We start from the raw sequence: 25564 nt of genomic DNA, 5'->3' as shown, positions 1-25564 counted from the left end.
GAATTTTCTAGAGTTTGTTGTGATCCACACAGTCAAAGGCTTTGGCATAGTCAATAAAGCAGAAGTAGATGTTTTTCTGGAATTCTCTTGCTTTTTTGATGATCCATTGGATGTTGGCAATTTGATCTCTGGTTCCTCTGCCTTTCTAAATCCAGCTTGAACATCTGGAAGTTCAGAGTTCACATACTGTTGAAGTCTGGCTTGGAGAATTTTGAGCATTACTTTGCTAGCGTGTGGGATGAGTGCAATTGTGTGGCAGTTTGAGTATTCTTTGGCATTGCCTTTCTTTGGGATTGGAACGAAAATTGACCTTTTCCAGTCCTGTGGCCACTGCTGAGTTTTCCAAATTTGCTGGCATATTGAGTGCAGCACTTTCACAGCATCATCTTTTAGGACTTTAAATAGCTCAACTGAAATTCCATCACCTCCACTAGCTTTGTTCGTAGTGATGCTTCCGAAGGCCCACTTGACTTCCCATTCCAGGATGTCTGGCTCTAGGTGAGTGATCACACCATCATGATTATCTGGGTCATAAAGATCTTTTTTGTATAGTTCTTCTGTGTATTCTTGTCACCTCTTCTTAATATCTTCAGTTTCTGTTAAGGTCCATACCATTTCTGTCCTTTATTGTGCCCATCTTTGCATGAAAACTTCCCTTGGTATCTCTAATTTTCTTGAAGGGATCTCTAGTCTTTCCCATTCTATTGTTTTCCTCTATGTCTTTGCATTGTTCACTGAGGAAGGCTTTCTTATCTCTCCTTGATAGTCTTTGGAAATTTGCATTCAAACAGTATGCCTTTCCTTTTCTCCTTGCCTTTACCTCTCTTCTTTTCTCAGCTACTTATAAAGCCTCCTCTATTAATCATTAGGGAAATTCAAATCAAAATTACAGTGAAATACCACCTCCCACCAATTAGGATGGTCTTGTAGCTCAGTTGGTAAAGAATCTGCCTGCAATGCAGGATACCCGGGTTCGATCCCTGGGTCAGGAAGATCCCCTGGAGAAGGAAATGGCAACCCACTCCAGTATTCTTGCCTGGAGAATCCCATGGACAGAGGAGCCTAGCAGGCTACAGTCCATGGGGTCGCTAGAGTCAGACACGACTTAGCAACTAAACCACCACCACTACCATCAAAAAAAACAAAGAAAAGAAAATAACAAGTGTTGGGGAGAACGTGGAGAAATTGGAACCCTTGTGCACTGTTGATGGGAATGTAAAATGGTGCAGCCGTTGTGGAAAAGAGTATGGTGGTTTGTCAAAAAGTTTAATAGTAGAACTATCATATGATCCAGTAGTTCTGGGTATATACCCAAAAGAATTGAAAGCAGAGTCTGGAAAAGATACTAGTACACCCATGTTTATAGAAACAATATTCATCACGATAGCTAAAATTTTGAAGCAACCCAAGTCCATCAAGAGATAGATGGATAGATAAATGTGGCATATACATACAATGGAATATTATTTAGCTTCAAAAAGAAAGGAAATTTTGATACATGCTACAACATTGATAGACCTTGAAGACAAGTAAAGTATGCCAGTCTTGAAATAATATTCCATTGTATGTAATGCCACATTTATCTGTCCATCAGGGACTGGAGGATGGGTGAATGGGGATTCATTGTTCGATGGCTACAGTATTTTAGTTTTACAAGATGAAGAGTTCTGGAGATGTATGGTGGTGATGGGTGCACAATATTGCAATGTATTTACAACTGCTGAATTGTACACTTAATATTGGTTCAGAGGGCAAATTTTATGATTTGTCTATTTTTCCACAATAAAAAAATTTTAATTAAAAAAAAAGCATCAGGAACTATTATATTAAAAACTTATAAAGAGGTAAAAACCCCAATGAAACAAACAAACAATACTGGACGGGAGAAGCATAAAATTCCAAAGATTAGGGAAATGACCATCAGGTAGCCATTTTGTAATTGTAGGTTAATAAACAACTTTGATGAGATATTAAAACACTCATTTTCAGTAATACGTATCCTATTGTATTGTAACTGTAGTATATTTGTATGTTATTCACTTGCTCCTTGGTTACCATGGGATTGTTGTTGTTGGTTGTTTAGTCGGTAAGTCCTATCTAACATCTTTGAGACCCCATGGACTGTAGCCCATCAGCCTCCTCTGTCCACGGGAATTCCCAGGCAAGAATACCTGAGTGGGTTGCCATTTCCTCCTCCAGGGAATCCTCCTCACCCAGGGATTAAACTGGATTTCTCCTGCATTGCAGGCAGATTCTTCACTGCTGAGCCACCGGGGAAGCCCATAGCTTAGCCTAGCCTACATTAAACATGCTCAAACACAGTGCACTGTCCTCACGCTGTGGTTGGCTGGGAACTGAGGCTCCCTAAGATGCCCAGCGTCATGAGAGAGTATCTTACCTCATATCACTAGGCTGGGAAAGATCAAAATCCAAAATTAAAAGTACAGTTTCTACTGAACACATATTGCTTTCAAACCATCATAAAGCTGAAAAATCCTAGCTGGACCATCATAAATGGGGACTGTCTGTATGTAGTTGGAAAAAGTCTAGAAGGGAATGTATCAATCTAGTGGGAACATGAGTTTTATTTCTTTATCTGCTTCCTAAAATATGCCTGTATTAATTAGGAAAAATCAGTATAAGTTTTGAAAAATCAACTAAGAAAAAACTGAAAACAGTCGAATATGTTAAACACTTTATAGGATAGATGAAGAGGGAAGAGAGAGTTCTCCTCAGTATAATCTAATTCAAAGCTAAATTTATCAAATATCTAGTTTCGCCAAATCACTCAGTACAAGTGTGCAATATATTGGTACATAGATTTCAGCTTTTGGATTATTTTAATGGTAATTAGGACTTGCAAGACGTAGATCTTTTTCTTTCTTACTTTAAAATGAAATAAGTTGGGTTAATTTCTCTCCAGCTCGATTTAAAACAGTAACCCCAAACTCAGTACTTTAAAAACAAAGACAGTCCATTAAAATTCGTGCAGCACGCCAATGGTAAGAATACTGTGCTATTCTTTGTTAACAGTGATTACCTCCACTGAAGAAACAACTATGCCTGGAAGTAAAACTAAAATCGCAGCTAATGAGCACGATTATTAGGCCACAGAATAAAAAATATTAAATTGCTATCAGAATCACACAAAGAAAACAGGGCGTAGGATTGATGTTTATTGATTACCAAGAACAAAAACATTCAAAATGGTATACAAAACACCAACTAAAAATACAGGGTCAAAATCCAGAGACAGTGCAATGCCTTCTGAAACCTATTCGCGTTCTACCGTAGTCCCTTCCTCTGTCGTGGCGGGTCCCCGTTGCCACTTCCCCTAGCAGATGCAGGACAACGGCTCTCCCTCCAGTGGAAGCCCTCGCAGCAGCAAACTCAGGTCTCCCAGGTGATCACGGACTCTGGTCAGCCCAATGCTCCCGCTCCTCGTCCCGCCCTCCTCCGCCCCGCCCCTCTCGGCCCCGCCCCGCCCCAGTCCCGCAGCGTTCGCCGGCGTTCTGTGGACTTCTCTCACCCTGCAGCCGAGTGTGACGAGCTGGGGCCGGGAGGGGTCTATTGCGCAAACCCAAGGCGCCGTGCGGTGGGTCGAAGAGAGGTTCTGGTTGCGCGCCCGGGACTATGAAGCGCAGCATTCGGCGGGCTCCTTCCCGGAAGCGGAAGCTCGAGGGGCGGGCCAAGGGCGGCCGAGAGTCGGCGGCGGTTAATTCCTTTTATCTTGCGGCTTTGCTTCATTCCGCTTGGACTTTTCTGAAGCTGCGAGAGATGGTCAGGTCTGGATCTCGACCGGGCCAGGTGAGGTCTGCGGACCTGAGGCGTCCACTGTGGGGGTGGAGAGGGACGGAGGTAGTCCTCGGGCCTGGAGACGTGGAAAGCCCCCTTTGAAAAAAATAAAAACAGTGCTGCCGCGTTAAAAAATGCTGCGACAGGAGACGAGGCGGAGGGTGGGTGTGCGTACCTAATCTTAACGCCCTAACACAGTTGTTCTGCCTGTAGATGTAGATTCTGTTTTAATCGTTGTGGTCCAACTGAGCGCTGGCTTTGGTGTGGTCCCCGGGTTCGAGTCCAGCCTCAGCCGCTGGATGCGTGACTTAATATCTCGGAGCCTCACGACGTTGTTGCATCAACTCCAGGTTCCCAGCTTTTCCAACAAGTGCTGCTATTAGCTGGTTTTCCGTCACAGTTGCTGGTATTTTACTACTAGTTTTTTTTTAAAAGTCTCCCAAGGAGTGTCCCTGCATTTAGCCTCATCCTTCTCAAATGCACACCCCTCATCAATTCTCTGCTAAAAATCCAACTCTGGAACATTTTTTTTCCCCCCAACATAAACATCCCAGTTCTTTGACCTGTCAGCACAGCCATTTTTCGACGTGGCCAGTGCGTTCCCTACCAGCCCCCACCTCCATCCCAGGAATATCCAACGCTCTTCAGCTATTTGTTCCACAGTGCCCTGAGTGCCCGCGTTCTTTCAGGCTTCTGTGCCTTTGCCTTTTGTTCTGCCGAGAATGATGTCCTCTCCCCCTGAAATCTCCACTTTTCATCTCCTGTCCCTTCAGCTCAAGTACCGCTTCTAGAAGCCTTGTCGGGCCCTGTCAACATTTACATTGTTTGGGTGCCCTCAGCTCCCGTTTTGTGCCCTTACTAAAATCCAGGCTAGAGACATTGCTCATCTTCCTATGCTACTAAGCAGTTTATCTCTGTCTTTTCAGGTAATCAGTCAGTCAACCAATAGCAATCAATCAAGCCTTATGCAGACCCTCTACTTAGACTCGTGATCTTACGCCTCCTTAAGTGTAACCATACCACCCTTCTTTCCCCTTTCATTTTTGCTCTTCCTTTATTTATCAACTCACTTTTAATGCTGTCTCCCCTATTAATGTGAATCTTATACTTTTCCCCAAGGCTTGGCTCAAGACTTTCTTCATGAATGCTTCCAGACCAGTCCCACCCTTATAGTTCTTTCTTTTGTGTTGAATGAACTCAGACTTGGTGCAGTCAGCAAGGGGGGAAAACATGGTTTTTGTAGTCATGGTCACCTACCAATTCAGATTCCAGTTCTGCCACTACTGTCATAGTGATAGTAAGCAAAGTACTTTTTACTTCTCTGAGATTTCTTTTTCTTTTCTACAAAGTAGGTGTAATATCCTGCCTTAAAGAATTGAGGAGATTAAATGAGAGAACCTGGTAAAACATCTATTTCACACTTGGCATAAATTGTGCAACACAACGTAGTCCCCTTAAAAACAGTTTATTACTGTCAATAATCACAGCTAACATTTGGGTAGCACTTATGTGACAGGTATTATTCTATGTGCTTTTACATATGCTGCTGCTGCTGCTAAGTCGCTTCAGTTGTGTCCGACTCTGTGCGACCCCATAGACGGCAGCCCACCAGGCTCCTCCCTCCCTGGGATTCTCCAGACAAGAATACTGGAGTGGGTTGCTATTTCCTTCTCCAGTGCATGAAAGTGAAGTTACTCAGTCATGTCCGACTCTTCGTGACCTAATGGACTGCAGCCTACCAAGCTCCTGTTTCCATGGGATTTTCCAGGCAAGAGTACTGGAGTGGGTTGCCATTTATTCTCATTTAATCTTCACAGTAGGCTTAGGAAGTAGATAATAATCCTCATTTTATAGATGAGGAAGTTGAGGGATGCAGAGTTCATATAACTTCTCTAGTTATACAGCTGGTTAGCAGTGGAGACAGGCTTTAGACCTGTCTAAAGCCTGACATAGTTGGTGCTGGAGTCCATTTAAACATCTGTTCTTAGGTGTATGACTCTGAACAAGCCACCTTTCTGAAATGTAGGTTCCTACCTCACAGAAATAATAACTAACAGGGTGTTGATTAAGTGGAAATGAAAGTCTTTGAAGACTAAATTATTCCACAAATATAATTTTATCTTGCACTTGTTGGTAGGAGATACAGCTCCTAAGAGGTACTTATGTTTTTCTCAAATAAGTAAAAGTTTCTTGCTAATACTTAGTGGAAGTAAATGTGGGATAAAACAAACATTCTCTTATGTATTGCCATTTGGGGCACTTGTTTTGAAAAGTGGTTTTGCAGTTTGTATCTAGGGGCACTAAAGGCATTAAACAATGAATAACTTATCAAATAATTAAGCTTTCAGTCCTGAATATGAAAAGGTATTTCCAGTATATGAAACGATTTATTTCAGATTTGTATTTTAACTGAAAAATATGAAGCACTCCAAGGGCACATTACTTCCATTTATGAAAATAGTATACAACTGTTAAAATTTTTTGAACTTTTTTAATATGGAAAAAGATTTGAAAGTAAAAACACAACACTCAAAATTGCAACTGTCTGGTCATGATGACTAAATAATCCATATGAAGCCTCAGTAGCAAAGAGTACAGCTAGTGCCTAGATCTTGGTTTCTATTAATAAATACTGTTGTCCACGGGAAGGAATCACTACTTTTTGGGGAAATGGTCAACTCTAGGGTTGGGGCCTGGATATATCAAAGTAAAAAGCTGCACAGCTTCTCACAACACTGAAAAGTCAACTTATGGAATGAGGAAAAATATTTAAAACTACATATCTGATAAAAGGTTCATAATCATAATATACAAGGAACTCCTACATTTCAGTAGCATTCATAGGCAAGGTACTTGAATAGGCATTTCTCCAAAGAAGACATATAGATGGTCAGCAAGTATATGGAAAGATGCTCAATATCACTGATCAGGGGAATGCAAATCGAAGCCACAGCGAGGTATCACCTCACACCTGTTGGGATGGCTATCATAAAAACAAAACCAACCCAGAAGATAACAAGTGTTGATGAGGATATGGAGAAATTTGAACCCTTGTACACCATTCATGGGAATGTCAGGGTGCAACTGTTACGAAAAATCATGAAATTTCCTCCAAAATTAAAAGTAGAATTGTTATGTGATCCAGCATTCTCACTTTGGTTGTTTATCCAGGAGAGTTAAACATAGAATCTTAAGAGATATTTTCACTCACATGTTCATTATAACATTCACAATAGCTAAGATGTGATAACAACCTAAATGTCCATTTATGGATTAGTGGATACACAATGGAATATTATTCAGCCTTTAAAAAGGAAGGAAATCATGCTATATGCAACATAAATGTATCTTGAGGATACTTTGCTAAGTGAAATAAGCCAGTTCAGTTCAGTTCAGTCATTCAGTCGTGTCCAGCTCTTTGTGACCCCATGAACTGCAGCACACCAGGCCTCCCTGTCCATCACCAATTGCCGAAGTCTACCCAAACCCATGTCCACTGAGTCGGTGATGCCGTCTAACTATCTCATCCTCTGTCATCCCTTCTCCTCAATCTTTCCCAGCATCAGGGTCTTTTCAAATGAGTCAGCTCTTTGCATCAGGTGGCCAACATATTGGAGTTTCAGCTTCAGCATCAGTCCGTCCAATGAACACCCAGGACTGATCTTTAGGATGGACTGGTTGGATCTCCTTGCAGTCCAAGGGACTCTCAAGAGTCTTCTCCAACACCACACTTCAAAAGCATCAATTCTTCAGCTCTCAGCTTTCTTTATAGTCCAACTCTCACATCCATACAAGACTACTGGAAAAACCATAGTCCGACTAGACGGACCTTTGTTGGCAAAGTAATGTCTCTGCTTTTTAAAATGCTGTCTAGGTTGGTCATAACTTTCCTTTCAAGGAGTAAGTGTCTTTTAATTTCATGGCTTCAGTCACCATCTGCAGTGATTTGGGAGCCAAGAAAAATAAAGTCAGCCACTGTTTCCCCATCTATTTGCCATGAAGTGATGGGACCAGATATCATGATCTTAGTTTTCTGAATGTTGAGCTTTAAGCCAACTTTTTCACTCTCTTTAACTTTCATCAAGAGGCTCTTTAGTTCTTTACTTTCTGCCATAAGGGTGGTGTCATCTGCATCATTCTGTTTATATGAGGTATCTAAAATAGCTAGACTCATAGAAACAGTAAGTAGGGTGGTTGTTGCCAGGGGCTGGAGGGAGAGAAATGGAGAGATGCTATTCAGTGGGCATAAAGTTTTAGTTATGTACAATGAATAAGCTCTGTTAGATTTATGAGATATATCTAAGAGATCTGCTGTAAACGTGGAATTGAAGTGAAAGTGAAGTCACTCAGTCATGTCTGACTGTTCAACCCCATGGTATGTAACCTGCCAGGCTCCTCCATCTTTGGAATTTTCCAGGCAAGAATACTAGAGTGGGTTGCCATTTCCTTCTCCAGGCAATCTTAATCCAGGGATGGAACCTGGGTCTCCCACACTGAGGGCAGACTCTTTACCGTCTGAGCCACCAGGGAATCCCATAAACATCATACTACAGTTAACAATTGATGTACACTTAAAATTTGTTGAGGGTAGATTTCATGTTACCACAATGGGGAGAAAAAAAAAAGCCGGGGGGTTGGAGGGTGGGGTGGGACCTGGAGATCTTTATTGTAAGGAATGGCTCAAAAATAATGGTGATGTGTTGAAATGATACAGGGACTGGTTTGAAAAGACTCCTATTGGCAGAATCTGGGACAGTTTGAGCATTAATATAAATAATGATAATCATCAGAACCCATTAAATAAACTAGGAATCAATGAGTCCATACTAGCGAACAAAGAAGTACTTCAATGAATTACTTCACTAAGGTTGAATGCCAGCTAATAAATCTAGAATGAATGATGTAAGTTAGAAAAATCACTATTTGACAAATGATTAAGGCAGGAATCCTCAATGAATGCTACTCGATGAAAGTTTGATGAATAGGATGTCTGCATAATCTTCAAGTATCTCCCCACAAAATGCTTAATATTTACAAAGGAAAAAATAGTAACCTGGTGAAAAATCTGGCAGGCACCACCTTAAATAATCAAACTTTACATCCCTAGTAATGGGACAAACTAATATATGCCTGCTCATACGGTATTGAGATAAATACAACATCCCTTTTGTGATATTCCTGCCAAAAAAGCACAACCTGAATCTAATCAAGGGGAAGCAGACAAGTCTAAATGCTTACCAGAGGGACATTCTACCAAAGTAACTGCTCATATTCTTTGAATATGTCAAGGCTGTAAAAGACAATGAATGACACCTCTAGGAACTGTTCCCGAGTAAAGGAGACAAAAGAGAAATGACAGCTTAAAATGCTTCGTATGATCCTGGATTTATGGGATAAGGGCCATAATTTTTTTTTTTAATATAAAGGACAGTATTTTGATAATTGGCAAAATGTGAATAAGATCTGTAGATTAGATTATAGTATGGTTTCACTGTTAATTTCCTGATTTTGATAATTTGGTTTTATGAGAGAGTGACCTTGTCCTTAGGAAATATTTAGGAGTAAATAAATATAAAGGAGTATCATGTCTGTAACATAATCTGAAATGGTTCAGACAAAAAGTAATACTATACATTTTTGAAAGGGAGAAGATGGCAGATGTAGTAAAATGTCAGCAGTTGTGGAATCTTGGTAGCATTATACTGTTCTTTGTACTATTATTTCAAAATAAAGAATACAAAATAAATTTGAAGGGAATCTTCCAGTATCACACTGTTGCAGGGTGCTTTATTCTGGTTAATTTTCTTTACCTGATTTTGTAATATGACCTAATGTGTGTGTGTATGTGTTTCGGTGAAATGCTGAATATAATCTTTCAATTAAGCCATCATGCCATATATTTATCTCAACAGTATACTTTTTAAATTCTGAAAGATAATTATTGTGGTAGTTGTTTTTAGACTTAGCATGATGGTTTGGTTTTTTATTATGGTCCTGGACAGGACACCAACATAGATAGTGTGAAAGCAAAGCCCCTTAGGGTCTAGTAGAGTTGTGTTACATGGCATCTTATTTCCGCCAATGTTGGTTCTCGCTGCTGCTTTTTGACTCCCTCATATTCTAAGTTATCTTAAGGAGAAGTGAAACTTTATAATTCCAGAAAGTTCAATAGTAATTGCTCAAAGGTATCTTGAGATGAAATATGTAAACATGCCAAGAAAAATCCTAAGTGTAACTGCCAACAGTGACTACACCTAAAGGGTAAAATGAGGGAGTGAGTAGGAAATTTAACCATGTCTTTCAAAAATTATATTTTGAATAGACATTACATTTAAATAATGTAAAGTTATTAAGATATAAAAACGTATACCATGGAAAGTCTCCCTTGTTCTGTCCCCCAGATTCTGAGTTTCCCTCCCCAGAGGCAAGCACAGTTAGCTTGCTTCTTGTGTAACTCCCAGCGTATTGGATGTGTGTAGAAGCAAATGAGTAGAGTTTTCACGTGCTGGTCTTGTCAGGCATTCTAAAGAATGTGGAAAAATAGAATCAGAGTTATGAACTCTGCCCTATGTCTTGAGTTAATGTATTTTGAAGACCTAGGGGAAGTAGAATATTTTGAGGGATTGAGTATAGTCCAGACTTACTATAGTAGATACTTCTGGTTAAAGTAAAATTTCAACTTCAGTCTTCAACTTACATAAGACTTAAGGAACAAAGGTATGTGTTGCTTGCTTGACAGTTTATATAGAGAAAAAAATTTATGAGTTCAGTTGTAATAGTGGATTTTATTAAAATTAATAACATGGTACATATATAAAATGGAGTATTATTCAGCCTTAACAAGAAGGAAATTTTGCACATGCTGCAACATGTATACTATGAAGATACTGTCCTAAGCAAAGTAAGCCAGTCACAAAAGGACAAATACTATCTGGTTCCATTTATATGAGATTCCTAGAACAGTGAGACCAAAAGTAGAAGGGTGGTTACACCAGGTACTTAGGAGAGGATTAGAGATTAATGATTAATGGGTACAGAATTTCAGTTTGGGAAGATGACAGTTCTGGAGATGGGCTGTAGTGATGGTTGCACAACTGTGAATGTGTTTAATGCCACAGAGCTGTATACTTTAGAATGGTTTATTTTATGTTATGTATGTTTTACCAAGTGAAACAAAAGGAAACAATAACATTTTAGGTTTTGTCAAAACAGTATACTGAGAATATGATAGAAAAATATTTGTATATCTCCTATAATATAATGCATCATGTCATAGGTAATACCTTCGGGAAAGCACACTGGACCTGCTAAATTAACAAATGGAAAGAAAGGGTAAGTACTTAAGAAAGTGTCCAACTTCAGGAATTCTCAAGAGATTTTCAAGTCTATGGGATGGACTAAATTTTTCCTACCCCAGAGATCTAAGTGAGGGTCTCTACTTTCACAAAACTCTGGGGAGAAACCTTTCATATCTCTACCCATGTTGATCATTTTAGTCTTTACAACCTTCATAAAGTCCTGCATAAATCCATCTTTTGCATGGTTGAACAAGCTTTCTTATCCAACCTTTGGTGGAAAGAAAGTGTCTTTTTAGAATGTATTTTGGGAAAATATATTATTTGTAATTATATTTGTGTTATATGTAAATGTATTAACAAACTTGTTTTCTAGGACCAATTGGAGAAAGATACCCCGTTTTAATGCAGATTCTGGCTATCCCACTCACTCTGATTCAGAAAGTCAGGTAAGAGTAAACTGAATAGATACAGTGTATACTGTTTAATTAGTTTTCAGGTAAAAGTTAAGAAGTGGAAATAAAAATTCAAAGGTGAAGTATTAATTGTCCTGACAAAGAATGAAGACTTTTTTGCTTTAAAACATGTCTTCTACCAATAATAAATTACTTCTAAATAAGGAAATTTTAAAATTACAGAATTTTTTTTCTGCAGTAAAATTTTATGTACAAATTTCTATGTGACTTTCTCCTTACAGACTGAAACCGTACAGGGGCTTGATGGCTGTGCGTCTTTGCTGCGGGACATTTTGAGAAATGAAGATTCAGGTTTTTTTTTTTTTAATGCTTCTTTGCTGATCACCTTTTCTCAATTAAGTAATTCTCTTAATGCTAATGAATTTTTGTTTTAATCATTAATAGGTTCAGAAATAACATATTCAGAAAATAGATGTAACCCCAGACCTGTAGAAACCAAAAGATACAGATCCAAAAAGAAAGGACATGAAAAACATACTGTGCCTTCTGTAGTCCGGAAGGAAATTTGTAAGTATTTTTTTATCTTATTTATTTAAATATGATACTTAATTATGGGAGTTTTGATAGATTACTGGGGTTATGCAGTTGGGCTTACATTTTAATAATACTGGTTATACAGGTGTGTGTGTGTGCTTGTGATTTTTTTTTCCTCTATTCAGTTTCTAATTGCTGAATGCTTTGCCAAGAAGAAAAGTAGAAAAAAAAATGGTTAGGTTTTATAGGAGAATAGTTCAAACTCAGAATGATATTCACAGATTGATTGGGTTTCATATTTCATTGGGTGTTTCATATTTCAATGTATATTTCATATACATTGGGTGTATATTTATTGTTTTAAAAATACTATATGTGTATACATATATTCTAAGTGGGATCCATAGCTCAATTTTTCAGCTGCACAGTTAGAAGATATGGTAACAGGAAGGTAAAATTCCAAGTTGGATAGTTATGTAAGGAAAAAAACTCTGCCGCTGATTGACAGTGACTGTAGCCAAGGATGGTTTACGCTCACAGTTAACTTGCTGACCTAAGTGGAATGATTCAGTAAGCAGTTTAGAATAAGCAAGTTTTGATTGTGTTGTTCCACAGAGGCCTATGGAACATGGTAGCCCAAAATAGAGATGAAAAAGTCCGTAATGGGATTTCAGAGCATCAAGAATGGAACCAGCTAGTTCACAGTTCAGGTGGGCCAAAAATGTTAGTACAGCAGAGTACAGTAAGATTTAGCTTAGGTAAGGGGTTTGAGTCATGTACAGCACTAGTTCTGGGTATTAGAGATCAGGATTCAGGCAAAGAGGCTGAAATTCAGATGGTCTTGAGTCAGAACCAAGGCTGAGAAAACAACTTCCTAACCTATCTTGGAGGCCAGTTGCGTTTAGCCTTGTATTGTCTTGACCTGTGCCACTTAAGGTGGCAGTCTCAAAACACATGTGATGCAGAGCATTCCAAGTATGGCTAGTACAACTAAGGAACTCAATTGTAAATGTTATTTAATTTTAATTAATTTAAATTTGAAAGCTGATACTTGACCTAGTTATTAGAAAACTTTTAAAGTATGTTTGAAATAACTTGGTAAATGAATCTACTTTTTTCAACTGTAAAGTTTATTAAACCTAAATACAGATCAAGGATTTCTGATAAAAATTTACCATCCGGATTGAGATGTGCTTTATAGTAAAAATACACAGTATGCTTAGAATATTTAATGCAAAAAAATAAAATATCTCAGTGATTAATGTTAATCACATATTGTAATGTTAATATTTTGGCTGTATTGATTTGAATAAAACATTATAGTAGTTAATGTTACCTATTTTAATTTTTTAATGTAGTTCTTGGAAAATTTTAAATTGCTTATATGATTTACATTATATTTCAGTGGGACAGTATTGGTCTAATCCAGGGTGAGCATACTACAGCCAGTTTTGTTTTATTGTAATATTTAGTTATTTTGTAAATGAAGCTTTATCAGAGCACAGTCATGCTAATTCATTTTCATTTATGTATTTTCTATGGTTACTTTCGTGTTGTAGGAGGAGACTTGAGTAGTTGTGGAAGAGACCATCTGGCCTGTTTAAAGCATAATATGTTTATTCTCTAGCCTTTTAAGAACAAGTGTGCTCACCCCTGGTCTAACTCTTAAAGTAGAAACCTATTTTGGAGGACTGATGGACAAAGAAAGGAGTGGTAGTACATGGTCAGCGATGGTGCCATGGTAGCAACTTGTTGGATCCTAACTTAACTATTTGTTCAGAGTTCCCACAGAGTTCAGTCGATAAGTCATGTCCAACTCTGCGACCCCATGGACTTCCAGACTTGTCCTTCCTTCACTATCTCCCAGAGTTTACTCAAACTCATGTCCATTGAGTCAGTGACGCTATCCAACCATCTCATCCTCTGTCACCCTCTTCTTCTGCCCTCAATCTTTCCCGGCATCAGTGTCTTTTCCAGTAAGTCGGCTCTTTGCATTAGGTGGCCAAAGTATTGGAGCTTCAGCATCAGCCCCTCCAATGAATATTCAGGGTTGATTTCCTTTAGAATTGACTGGCAAGAAAGAGTAGATAGGAACACCCAAATTAAGATAGGGGTTTTATTTATGAAGAAACTCATTACAAACTCATTAGAGTATAAGGGAACCACAAGGGATTCTGCTAGCCGAGTGCTAGCAGCATGAACAGAACTGTTGCTATCCCTAGGTCTTAAGGGATGAGGTGAGGAAGAGGTTACTGGGATTCAGCTAGATATATTGTTCTGTTAGAGTAGGCCACCTTGAGAGGAGAAGTGAGCTTTAAGGGACAAAGCCAGCCCAAGGTGGCCTCATAGAGAGGGAGTTTGAAATATCTTGAATGCATGCTTTTTCCTCTCTTTGATAATGCCACAATTCCCATTGGATTGGACCCAACCGGAACCCTGTTGATGTATATCTAGTCAGGGATCTGATTTTCATTCTTACAAGCTAATGAATTATCCTTACTATGTCGTGCATGTTGACAGGAGACACAAGACTCTTGGGTCAGAGACAAAGGTGCTGTGCTCGTAGCACAGCTAGCAGCATGCACATTAGCATGTTTGTGTCGGTTCTGCCTCACTGCCAACTGCCGGTGGGGTGGTGCGATGGACCCACGGGGAAACTGCACATGCTGAAGAACACTGAGCTTGGGGAATTCATTGCTTTGGTGGTAAGCAGTTAGAACGCCTATACTTGACTGAGGGAAAAACATCACCTTATCCCTCAACGTTGCTAAGTATAAACACAGCCCTGAAAAATGTCCCAGGTACAGAGCTTAGCTCAAAGCCTTACTTTTTCTTTGGTAAACCCAGCAAGACATGTAGGAGCACAAGAGACCCATAAAGGAATGTCTCTTAATAATGTAATCCATACAGAGTAGCATCCCAGAGAGAGCAGAGCAGAGTGGAGATGGATAGAAGGTGGGTTTGCTGAAGCAAATGAGAGAGATCTGGCATTCTTAGTCCCTAGCATTAAATTCTTATTTGGATTAGAGTCAGACCAGCAGTTCTGGCCTGTTATCAGTATATAATATTCTTATTGTCCTTTGCCCTACACTGTCATCATCAGAAGTTAGGACCTACTTGCCAAAGGACAGTCTCCATTAGGGTTATAGTATAAGAAGTGGTTCCCATTGACCAAGGTTTATTCTTTGGATGCAGAAACCTCTTTCCCTTTGGTTAAATTACTTCATTTTTCTTTGATTTATCACTGTAGCACTATCTAGAAAGGATCTTTTTTTTTCTTTTTTTGTAGTTAACAGCTGTTAGCCAGTACAAGGTTTTTGCTCTGTTAATCACAGTGCCTAGAATACACAAAAGCTGGGACTTCCCTGGTGGTCCAGTGGTTAAGACTCTACACTTCCACTGCAGAGGGCACAGTTTGATGCCTGGTCGGAGAACTAAGATCCCACATGCCACCGGATATGGCCAAAAGATTTTTTTTTTAATAAAATAAATAAAAATGCCCTTTATCTAAAAAGCACAGTTTCTGACAACTCACCAATTTAACATTAAAAAAAAAATAGGCAAAACTGCATTTCCTTCCTTTTTCATCTCTCCACAAGTGAGATAGTCATAATTAGAATTTTAGGAATTTGTTATAGCATGTTAACTAGTATCTACATATCATTTTAACTTTAACATATGTTATCTTACTATTTTGTGTTACTGTCTTCTGGGGCTTGGGCTCCTTATGTATTTTCTGTCTGGGACCTGCCAGATCACTGGGTGTCTATGGAGTCACACCCACCCACCCTGTTGCTTACTTAGAGGAATGAGGCAGAAAGGCAGTTCCAAAAATGCATTGAGAGCTTACCCAAGACTGCACCTGACATTTAAAAGAAAAAACAAACAAACCATTTTTTAATAAGCAGCTACTTACGTTTTGATAACTGTATTGAATGCTGTGGTCACATGCTCCTACCTTCAGTATCATATACATATTTCTGCCCTCATCTTGGAGAAATAAACCACTACAGGCAGAATATTTTTAGCATTGATTGCCCCCATCAAGGCCAAGTGTTCTCCGTATTTAAAATTATAATAGGCATCCAGCAATGCCTACCTGCAGTAGGTTTTTATTCCATATTTGGGTGGCAGGAATTATCTAAAAATTGTACATCCACTTAATGGTTTTTAACTTGTCTTGGATAAATTGTTTTAAGATTTTTGTGTCTTAAATACAGATGTACAACATTATCAGTAGAGTTTCACATAGATTGAGTTAATGGAGGAGTTAAGTAAGACATGTTAATTCTAAAGCTTTGAATTTTAAGAAGTATTTGAAGGTTATTAATTTATGTTGGGTGGTGGCATCTGCTGGCAAAGGCAAAATATCATAGCTTAACTAAATCAGAGATTAAGACAGAATGTGGTCCACTGGAGAAGGGAATGGCAAACCACTTCAGTATTCTTGCCTTGAGAACCCCATGAACAGTATGAAAAGGCAAAATGAAAGGATACTGAAAGGGGAACTCCCCGGGTCGGTAGGTGCCCAATATGCTACAAGAGATCAGTGGAGAAATAACTCCAAAAAGAATGAAAGGATGGAGCAAAAGCAAAAACAATACCCAATTGTGGATGTGACTGGTGATAGAAGCAAGGTCTGATGCTGTAAAGAGCAATATTGCATAGGAACCTGGAATGTCAGGTCCATGAATCAAGGCAAATTGGAAGTGGTTAAACAGGAGATGGCAAGAGTGAACATCGACATTCTAGGAATCAGCAAACTAAAACGGAATGGAATGGGTGAATTTAACTCAGATGACCATTATATCTACTACTGTGGGCAGGAATCCCTCAGAAGAAATGGAGTAGCCATCCTGGTCAACAAAAGAGTCCAAAATGCAGTACTTGGATGCAATCTCAAAAACGACAAAATGATCTCTATTCATTTCCAAGGCAAACCATTCAATATCATGGTAATCCAAGCCTATGTCCCAACCAGTAACACTAAAGAAGCTGAAGTTGAATGGTTCTATGAAGACCTACAAGACCTTTTAGAACTGACATCCAAAAAAGATGTCCTTTTCATTATAGGGGACTGGAATGCAAAAGTAGGAAGTCAAGAAACAGCTGGAGTAACAGGCAAATTTGGCCTTGGAGTACAGAATGAAGCAAGGCAAAGGCTAATAGAGTTTTGCCAAGAGAATGTACTGGTCATAGCAAACACCCTCTTCTAACAACACAAGAGAAGACTCTACACATGGACATCACCAGAGGGTCAACACCGAAATCAGATTGATTATATTGTTTGCAGCCAAAAATGGAGAAGCTCTATACAGTCAGCAAAAACACGACCAGGAGCTGACTGTGGCTCAGATCATGAACTCTTTATTGCCAAATTCAGACTTAAATTGAAGAAAGTAGGGAAAACCACTAGACCATTCAGGTATGACCTAAATCAAATCCTTTATGACTATACAGTGGAAGTGAGAAATAGATTTAAGGGACTAGATCTGATAGACAGAGTGCCTGATGAACTATGGAATGAGGTTCGTGACATTGTACAGGAGACAGGGATCAAGACCATTCCCATGGAAAAGAAATGCAGAAAAAGCAAAATGGCTGTCTGGGGAGGCCTTACAAATAGCTGTGAAAAGAAGAGAAGTGAAAAGCAAAGGAGAAAAGGAAAGATATAAGCATCTGAATGCAGAGTTCCAAAGAATAGCAAGAAGAGATAAGAAAGCCTTCCTCAGTGATCAATGCAAAGAAATAGAGGAAAACAACAGAATGGGAAAGACTAGAGATCTCTTCAAGAAAATTAGAGATACCAAGGGAACATTTCATGCAAAGATGAGCTCGATAAAGGACAGAAATGGTATGGACCTAACAGAAGCAGAAGATATTAAGAAGAGGTGGCAAGAATACACAGAAGAATTGTACAAAAAAGATCTTCATGACCCAGATAATCACGATGGTGTGATCACTCACCTAGAGCCAGACATCCTGGAATGGGAAGTCAAGTGGGACTTAGAAAGCATCACTACGAACAAAGCTAGTGGAGGTGATGGAATTCCAGTTGAGCTATTTCAAATCCTGAAAGATGATGCTGTGAAAGTGCTGCACTCAATATGCCAGCAAATTTGGAAAACTCAGCAGTGGCCACAGAACTGGAAAAGGGCAGTTTTCATTCCAATCCCAAAGAAAGGCAATGCCAAAGAATGCTCAAACTACCACACAATTGCACTCATCTCACATGCTAGTAAAGTAATGCTCAAAATTCTCCAAGCCAGGCTTCAGCAATATGTGAACCGTCAACTTCCAGATGTTCAAGCTGGTTTTGGAAAAGGCAGAGGAACCAGAGATCAAATTGCCAACATCCACTGGATCATCGAAAAAGCAAGAGAGTTCCAGAAAAACATCTATTTCTGCTTTATTGACTATGCCAAAGCCTTTCACTGTGTGGATCACAATAAGCTGTGGAAAATTCTGAAAGAGATGGAAATACCAGACCACCTGACCAGCCTCTTGAGAAACCTGTATGCAGGTCAGTAAGCAACAGTTAGAACTGGACATGGAACAACAGACTGGTTCCAAATAGGAAAAGGAGTACGTCAAGGCTGTATATTGTCACCCTTTTTATTTAACTTCTGTGCAGAGTATATCATGAGAAACGCTGGACTGGAAGAAACACAAGCTGGAATCAAGATTGCCGGGAGAAATATCAATAACCTCAGATATGCAGATGACACTACCCTTATGGCAGAAAGTGAAGAGGAACTAAAAAGCCTCTTGATGAAAGTGAAAGAGGAGAGTGAAAAAGTTGGCTTAAAACTCAACATTCAGAAAACGAAGATCATGGCATTTGGTCCCATCACTTCAGAGGAAATAGATGGGGAAACACTGGAAACAGTATCAGACTTTATTTTTGGGGGCTCCAAAATCACTGCAGATGGTGATTGCAGCCATGAAATTAAAAGACACTTACTCCTTGGAAGGAAAGTTATGACCAACCTAGACAGCATATTCAAAAGCAGAGATATTACTTTGCCAACAAAGGTCCGTCTAGTTAAGGCTATGGTTTTTCCACTGGTCATGTATGGATGTGAGAGTCGAACTGTGAAGAAAGCTGAGCACCGAAGAATTGATACTTTTGAACTATGGTGTTGGAGAAGACTCTTGAGAGTCCCTTGGACTGCAAGGAGATCCAACCAGTACATCCTAAGGGAGATCAGTCCTGGGAAGGCTGATGCTGAAGTGGAAACTCCAATACTTTGGCCACCTCATGCAAAGAGTTGACTCATGGGAAAAGACCTTGCTGCTGGGAGGGATTGAGGGTGGAGAAGAAGGGGATGACAGAGGATGAGATGCCTGGATGGCATCACCCACTCGATGGACGTGAGTTTGAGTAAACTCTGGGAGTTGGTGATGGACAGGGAGGCCTGACGTTCTGTGATTCATGGGGTGGCAAAGAGTTGGACACGACTGAGCGACTGAACTGAACTGAATCAGAGATTGTGAAAGCCATCTCCTGAAAAGAAAGTGAATGAGTGCCAATGCTTGGGACTATGAGTATAAAATCTGAGAACTCCTCAAACCAGACATATATTATGGAGCCAAAAGAAATCCAAGAGCAGAAGAGAGACCTAGGAATTAGGAGGAAAGGAAGAACAATATTCTGGATGGCCATGGGCTGCGTGGGATCTCAGCTTTCATCATTTTAGATTTTGAAGTTAAAACTATTTTAGGAGGATACTTTTCCTTTTTATTAATTATAAATTGTATTTCCACTAAGGATTTCCTTGGTGGTCCAGTGGCTAATACTCTACACTCCCAGTGCAGCGGGACCCAGGTTCTGTCCCTGGTCAGGGAACTAGATCCCACATACGACAACTGAAAAGATCTCACTTTCTAACGGCAGAAAGTAAAGAGGGGCTAAAGTGCCTCTTGATAAGAGTGAAAGAGGAGAGTGAAAAAGCTGGCTTGAAACTTAACATAGAAAAAACTAAGGTCATGGTATCTGGTCCCATCATTTCATGGCAAGTAGAAGGGGGAAATGTGGAAGTAGTAACAGATTTTATTTTCTTGAGCTCCAAAATCACTGCGGACAATGACTGCAGCCATGAAATTAAAGACACTTGCTTCTTGGAAGGAAAGCTATGACAAACTTAGACAGCCTATTAAAAAGCAGAGATCACTTTGATGACAAAGATCTGTATAGTCAAAGCTAGGCCTTTCCAGTAGTCATGTACAGATGTGAGAGTTGGACCATAATGAAGGCTGAGTGCTAAAAAATTGATGCTTTTGTACCGTGGTACTGGAGAAGACTCTTGAGAGTCCTTTGGACTGCAAGTAGATCAAACCAGTGAATCCTAAAGGAAATCAACCCTGAATATTCATTGAAAGGACTGACCCTGAAGCTCCAATAATTTGGCCGCCTGATGTGAAGAGCTGACTCATTGGAAATGAGTCAGCTGATGCTGGAAAAGATTGAAGGGAAAAGGAGGAGTCAGGAGAGGATGAGATAGTTAGACGACTCAATGGATATGAATTTGAGCAAACTGGGAAATAGTGGAGAAAAGAGGAGTGCGGTGTGCTGCAATCCAGGAGGTTGCAAATAGTTGGACACGATTAGTGACTCAACAACATTTCCCCTTTTTTTTTTTAACAAATGTTTATTAACCAGTTTGTTTTAGTTCATATATTCAGAGAATGAAGAATAACTTATTGCATGTCACCTTAGAAGGGAAATGGTTAGAGATTTATTATTGATACAGTTGGGAAGATCTATGAATATAAAATATTTATTTGGCCCTATTAAGACTTTTGATCTCTGGTTCCTCTGCCTTTTCTAAAACCAGCTTGAACATCTGGAAGTTCATGGTTCACATATTGCTGAAGCCTGGCTTGGAGAATTTTGAGCATTACTTTACTAGCGTGTGAGATGAGTGCAATTGTGCGGTAGTTTGAGCATTCTTTGGCATTGCCTTTCTTTGGGATTGGAATGAAAACTGCCCTTTTCCAGTCCTGTGGCCACTGCTGAGTTTTCCAAATTTGCTGGCATATTGAGTGCAGCACTTTCACAGCATCATCTTTCAGGATTTGAAATAGCTCAACTGGAATTCCATCACCTCCACTAGCTTTGTTCGTAGTGATGCTTTCTAAGTCCCACTTGACTTCCCATTCCAGGATGTCTGGCTCTAGGTGAGTGATCACACCATCATGATTATCTGGGTCGTGAAGATCTTTTTTTGTACAGTTCTTCTGTGTATTCTTGCCACCTCTTCTTAATATCTTCTGCTTCTGTTAGGTCCATACCATTTCTGTCCTTTATCGAGCCCATCCTTGCATGAAATGTTCCTTTGGTATCTCTTATTTTCTTGAAGAGATCCCTAGTCTTTCCCATTCTGTTGTTTTCCTCTATTTCTTTGCATTGATCGCTGAAGAAGGCTTTTTTATCTCTTCATACTATTGTTTGGAACTCTGCATTCAGATGTTTATATCTTTCCTTTTCTCCTTTGCTTTTCACTTCTCTTCTTTTCACAGCTATTTGTAAGGCCTCCCCAGACAGCCATTTTGCCTTTTTGCATTTCTTTTCCATGGGAATGGTCTTGATCCCTGTCTCCTGTACAATGTCACGAACCCCATTCCATAGTTCATCAGGTACTCTATCAGATCTAGTCCCTTAAATCTATTTCTCACTTCCACTGTATAATCATAAGGGATTTGATTTAGGTCATACCTGAATGGTCTAGTGGTTTTCCCTACTTTCTTCAATTTCAGTCTGAATTTGGCAATAAGGAGTTCATGGTCTGAGCCAAGTCAGCTCCTGGTCTTGTTTTTGCTGACTGTATAGAGCTTCTCCATCTTTGGCTGCAAAGAATATAATCAATCTGATTTTGGTGTTGACTATCTGGTGATGTCCATGTATAGAAAAGGCAGAGGAACCAGAGATCAAATTGCCAACATCCGTTGGATCATGGAAAAAGCAAGAGAGTTCCAGAAAAACATCTATTTCTGCTTTATTGACTATGCCAAAGCCTTTGACTGTGTGGATCACAATAAACTGTGGAAAATTCTGAAAAAGATGGGAATACCAGACCACCTGATCTGCCTCTTGAGAAATTTGTATGCAGGTCAGGAAGCAACAGTTAGAACTGGACATGGAACAACAGACTGGTTCCAAATAGGAAAAGGAGTTCGTCAAGGCTGTATATTGTCACCCTGCTTATTTAACTTCTATGCAGAGTACATCATGAGAAACACTGGACTGGAAGAAACACAAGCTGGAATGAAGATTGCCAGGAGAAATATCAATAACCTCAGATATGCAGATGACACCACCCTTATGGCAGAAAGTGAAGAGGAACTAAAAAGCCTCTTGATGAAAGTGAAAGAGGAGAGTGAAAAAGTTAGCTGAAAGCTCAACATTCAGAAAACGAAGATCATGGCATCCAGTCCCATCACTTCATGGGAAATAGATGGGGAAACAGTGGAAACAGTGTCAGACTTTATTTTTCTGGGCTCCAAAATCACTACAGATGGTGACTGCAGCCATGAAATTAAAAGACGCTTACTCCCTGGAAGGCAAGTTATGACCAACCTAGATAGCAGATTCAAAAGCAGAGACATTACTTTGCCAACAAAGGTCCGTCTAGTTAAGGCTATGGTTTTTCCTGTGATCATGTATGGATGTGAGAGTTGGACTGTGAAGAAGGCTGAGCGCCGAAGAATTGATGCTTTTGAAGTGTGGTGTTGGAGAAGACTCTTGAGAGTCCCTTGGACTGCAAGGAGATCCAACCAGTCCATTCTGAAGGAGATCAGCCCTGGGATTTCTTTGTAAGGAATTATGCTGAAGCTGAAACTCCAGTACTTTGGCCACCTCATGCAAAGAGTTGACTCATTGGAAAAGACTCTGATGCTGGGAGGGATTGGGGGCAAGAGGAGAAGGGGATGACAGAGGATGAGATGGCTGGATGGCATCACTGACTCGATGGACGTGAGTCTGAGTGAACTCTGGGAGTTGGTGATGGACAGGGAGGCCTGGCGTGCTGCAATTCATGGGGTCGCAAAGAGTTGGACACAACTGAGCGACTGATCTGATCTGATCTGATCTGATTAAACTTTGGAGCCATTTGGTAATGGCTGTAACATATATTGAGTTCTTACTATGTGCTAGATACTAGTAGTTTACATGTGCTATTTAATTTTCATAACAGTGTTATAAAACAGGTAATGCTCGTATTATCATCATTTTTTTGATGAGGAAGAAGAGTCCAAGAGTGGTTAAATAATTTGCCAAAAGTTATTCAGCTAGTAGTTGTTAGAGCTCATATGCAGGCCAGGGAAGTATGTTCACAGCAATAGGTTATCACAAAGGAAAGAATAACTCAAGTCAAAATAGATGCATCCAGTATCTCCAACCATTTTCATAGTCCATTAATAATTTAGTAGTAGTTTTCTGTGTTTATTGGTTATAATATTTCATTTGCCTTTAACGTTTTGCTTTTACTTGTAGGTTTTATGCTTTTAGCAGTGTTTTTATTTTCAATAAATTGTGTATGTATTTAGGGAATTCCATACCATTTAAAATTTTTTAACTTTTCACTGTTTAAGGATTAACTTTAATAAAGCAAGTGTATAAATCTCAATAAATATTTGCATATGTGTACGTCCATGTAGTTGACCACCCAGTTGAAAATAAAGAACGATTTCAGTACCCTACCAGGCTCCTATCCATCAGTATTCTCATTATTACCTGTCTCCTCATCCTTGAATAAACACTTTTCTGACTTCTTTCTTGATTGGATAGTTTTACTATTTTTGAACTTCATGTACACTGTGAAAATGCAGCTCTACACTGTAGTCTTGTGTCTGACTCTCACATAGCATCATATCTGTTAACTTCATATAGGCAGTCAGAGTATATCAGTACTTTGTTCTTTTCCATTGCTATATAGTATTCCATCATATGGCTACACCACAATTCATCCACTTCTACTATTCATGACTGTTTGGGTTTTCAGTTTGGGGCCACTGCTGATACAGCTGTTGCAAACATTCTCGTACACATTTTAGTAGATGTAATACTCATTTCTGCCAGGTATATTCCCCGAAATATAATTGCTATATCATAAAATATATGTTTAGCTTTGGTAAGCTTTTGCCAAAAAGTGTGGTTTTCTAAGTTTGTTTTGTACTCTGATATAGCCCTGCCTAAAGAAGCTTATAGTTTAGTCAAACAGACAAGAGAGTGAAAGATAAGCAATATAGTACAGTATCCAAGTGATACATGATTTGTATAGACTATGTACTCTTTCATGGTGAAGAGCAGTCACTAGACTGAAATGACTGGAGAAGGCTTCAGATGAGCTTTGGTGAGTTAGGTAGAATTGAATTGAAAGGTATGGTTCATCATGAGTAATATTATAGGAAAGTGAGAAAAGCATGTAGGTGTCTAAATTGGTCTGACTGGATTGAAAGATTTCTTAGTTGAGGGTGATGGAAAGATGGTTGGAAAATTATGTTGTGGTTAGGCTTTTGAGACTTTAAATGTCAGGTTAAGGTCTTATTTGAGAGCTCAATGTGTAGATTAAATTCACTTTCTCACTCTAAAAGCTCTGATTTATTTATTGTTGCTGTTATTATCATCATTATCATCAAAGCATCATAATTGTACAAGGTATTCTATCTTTCTGTTCCATTCACCCTCTCAAGAGCATTCCATTTAGTTCAGTCACTTAATCGTGTCTGACTTTGTGCGAGCCCATGGACTGTAGCACGCCAGGCTTCCCTGTCCATCACCAACTCCCAGAGCTTTCCTCAAACTCATGTGCATCGAGTCAGTGATGCCATCCAACCATCTCATCCTCTATCCTGCCTTCTCCTGCTGCCTCCTGCCTTCTCCTCCTGCCTTCAACTTTCCCAGCATCAGGGTCTTTTCCAATGAGTCAGTTCTTCCAGTGAGTCAGTTCTTATCAGCTGGCCAAAGTATTGGGAGTTTCAGCTTCAGCATCAGTCCTTCCAGTGACTCCTTTCCCAACTGAAGTGCATTATGAGTAGCATTTAATAGAGATTTTAAAGACATAGTATAAGTTAATTTTGAGGAGAACCTGATTCATTACTTCCCTTTAAAAAAAGAATTTGAGGTGATTTTCTTGAGGGGTGATCACACTCTGTAAAGTATGTGATGAATCGAGTTACTTCTGAGAGCCCTTTTTTCCTCTAATACCTTTGGTAAAGGTTTTTGAAAAGAAACATATTTCAGAAATTTTTTCCCCCTTTTTCCATATTAGTATCTTCAGATAAGAAGAAGCAGATACCTAATGATGCTTCTGTTGGAAGTGAAAGAGACTCATCAGATATACTGCAAAATTGGTCACTACAAGACCACTGTGGAATGTATTCACCCTTAATATACCAAGCTCTTTGCGAACATGTGCAGACTCAAATGTCACTGATGAATAACTTGGCTTCAAAGAACAACCCTAATGGAATTCCTGCTGCACCTTGCCACACTGTGTCTGGTTCTGGTTAGTATGAATGACG

General features: G+C 39.4%; 1 protein-coding gene across 6 annotated transcripts in view; it reads left to right on the top strand.

Annotated features, from left to right (window-relative positions):
• The first annotated feature begins 3463 nt into the window (after positions 1-3463).
• The window catches only part of CCDC14 (coiled-coil domain containing 14), a 43098-nt gene continuing 20997 nt past the window's right edge, over positions 3464-25564 (top strand). Inside the window, exons 1-6 of one of the 6 annotated variants that reach the window (XR_009494739.1) lie at positions 3464-3807; positions 11072-11127; positions 11467-11539; positions 11788-11857; positions 11951-12073; positions 25312-25548. Coding sequence is in view for 5 of the 6 variants with exons in the window: in XM_059887264.1 (XP_059743247.1) it covers positions 3634-3807; positions 11072-11127; positions 11467-11539; positions 11788-11857; positions 11951-12073; positions 25312-25548 (733 nt within the window). In the remaining variant the exon portion in view is untranslated. 6 annotated transcript variants of the gene reach the window in all.

Source organism: Bos taurus, chromosome 1 (genome assembly GCF_002263795.3).
Source record: "Bos taurus isolate L1 Dominette 01449 registration number 42190680 breed Hereford chromosome 1, ARS-UCD2.0, whole genome shotgun sequence".
In the NCBI taxonomy this organism is placed as follows: Eukaryota; Metazoa; Chordata; class Mammalia; order Artiodactyla; family Bovidae; genus Bos; species Bos taurus.
This window is presented reverse-complemented; position numbering and strand designations above follow the sequence as displayed.